Source organism: Rhododendron vialii, chromosome 7a (assembly GCF_030253575.1).
Source record: "Rhododendron vialii isolate Sample 1 chromosome 7a, ASM3025357v1".
NCBI classification, from domain to species: domain Eukaryota; kingdom Viridiplantae; phylum Streptophyta; class Magnoliopsida; order Ericales; family Ericaceae; genus Rhododendron; species Rhododendron vialii.
Genome location: NC_080563.1, coordinates 36428383 through 36434701, shown reverse-complemented (window position 1 = coordinate 36434701; position 6319 = coordinate 36428383). Strand labels below are relative to the sequence as shown.

The following is a 6319-nucleotide window of genomic DNA, read 5'->3' as shown; positions in this document are numbered from 1 at the left end:
GGGAGGAGAGGAGAGAAAGAGAAATGTATTAGATGGTCCGGATGTGCCAAGCGAACACCACATGGGATATACCCACCCCCCGCCCAAAAAACCAGCATGGCTCGCGCTCACCTTTTTCGACCGAGCCGTATCTTACTTGGTGGACTGAGAAAAAGGAAGGACGTCCCCCAACTGGTTAAGTTAACGATCGAACATATATAGAGATGATTTAATCTTTTAAAGGAATTTAAGTATTTGATCTGAATATGAATTAAACAGAATATATGATCCTTCAACTAGGGTTTAATCATTGAAAGAAATATGTTTTCGATCTTATTTTTTCAACTATTTTACTTAATTATATTACTATTTATTTTGGTATAGGGACTGAGCGACGATTGTAATTTATGGCTATTTAAGTTGTGAAAACAAATGGTCACGGCTAAGTTCCGCTAAGGAATTTTTCGAATTTTTGGTCTTTTTCTTGTTTTGTTCTTATTCAATTTATTTATTTATTTTTTTTTTTTGCGTTTGTTAGTTTTGTACCTATCTTTTTTGGAGACGATTAGGAAAAGTTAAAAATTATGACTTTTACCCAAATATCTTTTGAAATGTTCAAGATAAAACTCAAAAAGATGGTCTTGACAAAACGAATCAAATATTAATCTACAAAAGTTAGCGCAAAGCTAGCAAGAAAAATAAGAAAAAGCCCAAAAATCTTAGCGGAACTCAGCTGATAGAAAATCATACTATTACTTTGGACATGTATCCCCTATAATACGTACACATGTTTTCTCAACTTTGATCTATATATGGCTCCCAAAAAACATGACTGCAAAAAAATGTACTATGATTTGCTTGCGAGAAATTGACTAGGTGTCCACCGTCATTTTGACATGGAAGTAATCAAATTCTTTGCTTTTCCACATGGTACGTTTTTACATTCATCTGAAACAGGAATTTTTTTGAGCACATCATTTACAATCATTCATTATGGAGTGTCGACGCTAACAGCGAGTGGCATCTCGGTTTCTAGAGTTTGAGCGTCAATCTTCTCCTTGCTACGTTTTAGCTCACCGTAGAAATATGAAACACATCCCCATAGCGAGAGAACGAGAGAAACCCATTTCTCTGCTGTAAACTTTTCCTTGTAAAAGATAACAGCGAAGATTTCGGTCACTGGCAGTAGAACGGCGATGATGATGGCAGAGAACAGAGTTGAGCTAGCGAAGATGACTCCTATTGTACCTATGTAGAATCCCTGCCAGACTATGCCACTGATAACCAGAACTGAATAGTATGTTGTTTCGCCGAGTCCAAATTCTCTTGCCTCCCTCGGAATTGCCTGCAAAATATTGAGGTGCAAAGTTAGTTTTTATTTTATTTTATGTGTAAGCTCCAAAAAAACTGAGTTCTTTAGGGTTGGCAATTCAATATTGATTATTAGTTTGATTCTTTTTACAAAAGATTAAAAAAATAGCAAATCTTTAAACCTAGGCGAGCTAGGATTTTTCAATATGTGCATCGTTCTTCTTTTGGTACTCTTCAGCTTTGACTCCTAGGCTGGATGGTTATTTGGCACAAAAGTTGCGCAAATTCAAATTTCATCTTTGTCATAGTTGCTTCAATGGCTTTTTTCTTCGGACCCATTTATATTCTTGATTCAATATGTCAAGCGATTGCATAACAGTTGAGATTACACTTTCAGCGATTGAATAGAATAAAGAATCATACTTTGCTTTTGTTTTGCCTGACTCATATATAGGCTCTTCTTTTCTTTCATGACTAAGGTACTTGGGAAGCCTTAATGTGATAGACGCCATTTGAGAGACATGAATAAATCTTAATTAAAAACTTTTTTTTTCCTGAAATATATGCATAATTTGATGGTGTTATTAGGTATATTTACATTTTGATTGTATATTAATTATGATTGGCTTCCCCGTTTTAATTGATCGATCATCATTTTGAAAAAGTACATTTATGTTTCAATTCACCTATTGAAGAAGGCTTCTTAATTTTAGTATGCAGCTTATGTGGTCAGTGCGTCTTCCTAGAAGAAAGGATATGTATGCTCAGCCGGCATGAGAGAGAGAGAGAGAGAGAGAGAGAGAGAGAGAGAGAGAGTAACCTTGAAGTCCTTGTCGATAACCATACCAATAGTGCAGACTAGAGTAGCAAAGAAACATATCACCAGCTGCATCTCCAACACCACCGTGTAAGTTATAACCTGTCTTGCCTTCTTATAAGTCAGCTCCACCAACGGCAATATAAGACCGTACAAAGCCGCCGCCGCCAGCATCATGATCAACCCCATATTATAGTCCTTGTTCGACTCTCCCTCCGGCCGATCACTGCTCGTATGAAGAGCTAGAACTCCGGCTCCGACTGTGAGTAACGCTATCGCATTTATCGAATACGGAGTGAACTTCTGCTTCACCACAAGAAACGCGAAAATCGCAGTGAAACCTAGTTGGGACGCAAGCACGAGAGAGCCGGTCGATACGGGGAGGAAGGCCACCCCGTAGGCATAGAGGTAGTCGTCAAACCCGGTGAGGACGCCAATGACGGTGGAGGCGACAAACACCGGGCCTCCAATGAAGTAGAGCTTGGCCGCGGAGCCCTCTTTGCGGCGACGTTGGAGGTAGTTTATGAGAAGAGGGATGAAATAGATGGGCCAGCCGCCCGTTTCCAACCAGCTCGATAGCCATAAACGGTTGCCGCCGTGGATGAAGTAGAGGCGCATGATCATGGGACCACCGCAGCCTCCGATGGCGAGGAAGATGGTGTTTAGTAGGAGAAGAGCCCTCTTCATTTTCTTGTTTGGGTTTTGGTCCATTTCCTCCTTGTTTGGGCTTTAGTTATTTTGTCTAGGAGAGAGAGAGAGAGAGAGAGAGAGAGAGAGAGAGAGAGAGTTAAGTAGTTGTGTTTTCGGTAACAGAGAGAGAGAAAGTTAAGTAGTTGTGTTTTCGGTAACAAGTCTTAATTACCTGATAGTAATATTTATTGAGTTTGTTTTGTTGATTATATATATAGGGATCGGTTTCCCTCACACAAATTTTAACACAATTTTTTTGGGGAATCCATTTTGAAGTTTCACGCCAATGACCGGAGCCGTTCAATTTATTTAAAATATATTTTTAAGAATTTCTGTAAAACATTAACTCATTTGGATATCTGTAAGTGCTTTATCAGTTTATTGTTGGATCCTATCAAATTTTATTCAAATATCAAAATAAATTGATTTTTTACGGAAATTTTTAAAAATCTAATTTAAATGAATTGAACGACTACGATCATCTGCGTAAAACTCCGATTAGTTTTGTGTAAGGAGAACCGGATCTCACACTGTACACGTGGGTAAGCTCGTAATCACCAAAAAAGTATTGTGAGTTTTTCAATAAGTCATGATCAGTTGTGTCCAAATCTTCTAAAGTCCACCTGTGGAATCTAAACATGTGATGATGCCAGAGGCAGAGAGAATCCCAAAAAGGTTTCTCCAATCTGCTTCCATTTTTTAAGTTTCCTTTTGGTGGGTACGAGGAATTTCGTGATTCACGTTGATTTTGTGTGATACGATCATACTAATAATAATCAAAAGCATTGGAAAAGATATTCAAGGGCCGAAATCTCATTACAGGTCCCTTAAAATAATACTACTAATCAGCCGAGATCTAAATTATTGTGATTTCATTTCGATAATTAACAGTTCAGATTCTACATGAGTACATGATAGAGATGAGATTTGAATCGTTGAATTGCCGAACGAACGGTTCGGATGGTGCACAGCATGGTACGGTACACTCCCTGCACAACACCATCCCCGGTTCCTATTTTTAAAGTCAACATATAATTATCGTTGGTCGAAGGTTAAAAGGTAATCACAACTGTTCAATGCCCCTAAAGCCATTATACAAACAAAAGTGCTACACATATAACGGTTGTATAAAACACAACACACAACCAATCTCTAGCCGTTCATTGTTGTAATAAATTGCCAGGATTTGCTCAAACTTTTTCCCATAAAAGTTAAACCGTTGTGTGTGTAGCACTTTTGTGGACGGTCAGAATTACGCACACAACCAACACAACGGTTGTGCAAGTAGCATTTTTGACAAACAAATGGCCGGCCTTTTCTTTTCTTTTTCTCATTTAATCGTTCAAGCCTTACATGCAAGGCTTTCATTTTCACATTTGATCTTTGGTATCACTTCCAATTTAGTAATGGTGCCCTCCTTCTAGCACCAAAATTGTTTACCTCTTTTCTCCCTCAGCCGATTTTGATAGAGTTTGGGAAACAAAGTCAACAACACAAATACGGGTAATGCGGTTTATCTCTAAAGGTGAATCCATGGTTTCACACCGCATTTCAGGACTTTGTCGGATGAAAAGTGGCAATTGAATCAAATGCAAAATTGGCAAGAACAAAATTGATGACTAATGAAAGAGATTCTTCCATTAACCTTTAATGGTGTATCGTACAAAAAAAAAAAAAAAAGGCGATGCAAGGCAAACACCAATCTTTAAGAACGAAATCGACACATGGGATTCTAGCGTAATCTACTCCTAAAACTGGTAATTGAAAGATAGAAATTTAAATGGCAATAAAAGTAAATGACATGGAAAGTAAATCTAACCCAAAAGTTGGGTTAGAAAGACAAAAAAATTTAGGAAAATAATTTTGCCACTCTATTTTTTTTTAACGCCACTCTCATGCAAGTGTATTTTTCACCAAAAATACATTTGCAGGGGAATGTTGTTAACAAAAAAGGGATTGGCAAATCAACGGCCAAAATTTAAGGACAAAGAAATACAAGTTCTTTGATTTGTTTGAGAGACTTTACAATGAAGTGAGGCTATTTATAGAAAACAAATAAGTGTAGGAAATAACTTTTATTAACTACTTTTGAACTTCAATGTGTAGGATGATGCCATGTGTCTTTTCAACTTCCAGGTGAATAGAGAGCTAAGCCAAGTATCTTGCACATGTAATTAAAATACTAATACTAACTATAATTAATATTAATCCGAATACACAATAATAATAAATAAGTAGCATTTTCATAATTGTCACCTTATCGACAAGCGGTAAAACAGAAAGTCTACACACACATACAATCTGTATACAAATTGTGCACATATTTTATTGTGGGGCCCACCACGGGTCCCACACAAAATCATCTGAGCCGTTCATTAAATATAAAACATTTTTTCAAGGGTCTCCGTAAAAAATAATCTCAATCCGATACCTATAGGTGCTCAATCTAATCATATAACTGTTCATTATCCGAAAATCTGAATGAAAAGTTAGATGGTTGGATGAAGCACCTGTAGGTATTGTATTGAGCTTATTTTTTACGGGGACCATTGAAAAAATGTTTTACATTTAATGAACGGCTCGGATGATTTGTGTGAGACCTGTGGTGGGCCCACAACGAAATCTGTGTAGAATCTGTGCACAGATTGCTGTGTGTAGCAAGATTGGTAAAAATATGGTGTGAACACAGAGAAAAAAAAAAGGTTCTCCAATAAGGGAGTTCTGCTTCCATTTTTAAGTTTCCCTTTGGTGGATACGAGGAATTTTGTGATTCATGTTTGCCATTATTTTGTGTGATATGAATAATCAAAAGCATTGAAAAAGATATTGAAGGGCTGAAATCTCGTCACATGTCCCTTAAAATAATAATACTAACAAGCAGAGATCAAAATTCTCGTGATTAGCTATTTTTAAAGTCTATGAAGATCAGTAATTCGGTATTGAGGATTGGTACTATAACGACCCTGATTTTTGGTAAATAAAAATTTCGTTAAATATTTAAATTTTATCTTAATTACTTGGATTTGCTACTAAAAATTTCTTTTTAATTTTTATAATCCGTCATAATTAGATTTGAAACTTATAAAATTATATCTTTCACGCCGAGCAATCTAGTCATTTTCTAAAGACAAGTATGCTTGTAGAAGCACTTGTATTCTTTTCTAGTGAGTTAAATAAAATCTTTAAATTATATTTCTTGGCTAGAAATCCTACTTGGCAAGTAGAATTAGTTTCCAACCAATTCGTTAGAAAACCCTAATTACCGTTTCAATCTAATTACAATTTCCTAACCCTAGATGGACCTTTTTGACCGTCTTTGAGCCTTATGAAACCCTCCGAACCCTATTGAACCATTAGACTATAGGAGTAATCATTTTATTCTTATGTTTAGTCATTTCACTTTACCTAGCATCATTACTTACCCTACCTATTGGATAATAAAGGCAAGGGAAAACTTTAACCTTTGGTCCATAAATGTTAGGGAAAATATTATCCCTTGGACAATAGATTCCCATGACTAGT

General features: G+C 36.5%; 1 protein-coding gene across 1 annotated transcript; it reads right to left on the bottom strand.

The window, feature by feature from the left end:
* Positions 1-925: 925 nt before the first annotated feature.
* Positions 926-2849, bottom strand: LOC131333433 (purine permease 3-like). The gene is made up of 2 exons (XM_058367953.1): positions 2111-2849; positions 926-1324 (listed from the first exon to the last, which is right to left on the bottom strand). The coding sequence occupies exons 1-2, from the start codon at positions 2816-2818 to the stop codon at positions 971-973; spliced, it is 1062 nt and encodes a 353-aa protein (XP_058223936.1). The 5' UTR covers positions 2819-2849; the 3' UTR covers positions 926-970.
* Positions 2850-6319: the final 3470 nt, after the last annotated feature.

Excerpts from the sequence above, each read along its gene's own strand:
- LOC131333433 (XM_058367953.1), bottom strand. The coding sequence starts at position 2,818 with ATGGACCAAAACCCAAACAAGAAAATGAAGAGGGCTCTTCTCCTACTA. Across the intron at positions 1,325-2,110 it reads TTATCGACAAGGACTTCAAG|GCAATTCCGAGGGAGGCAAG; the intron begins GTTACTCTCTCT and ends AATATTTTGCAG.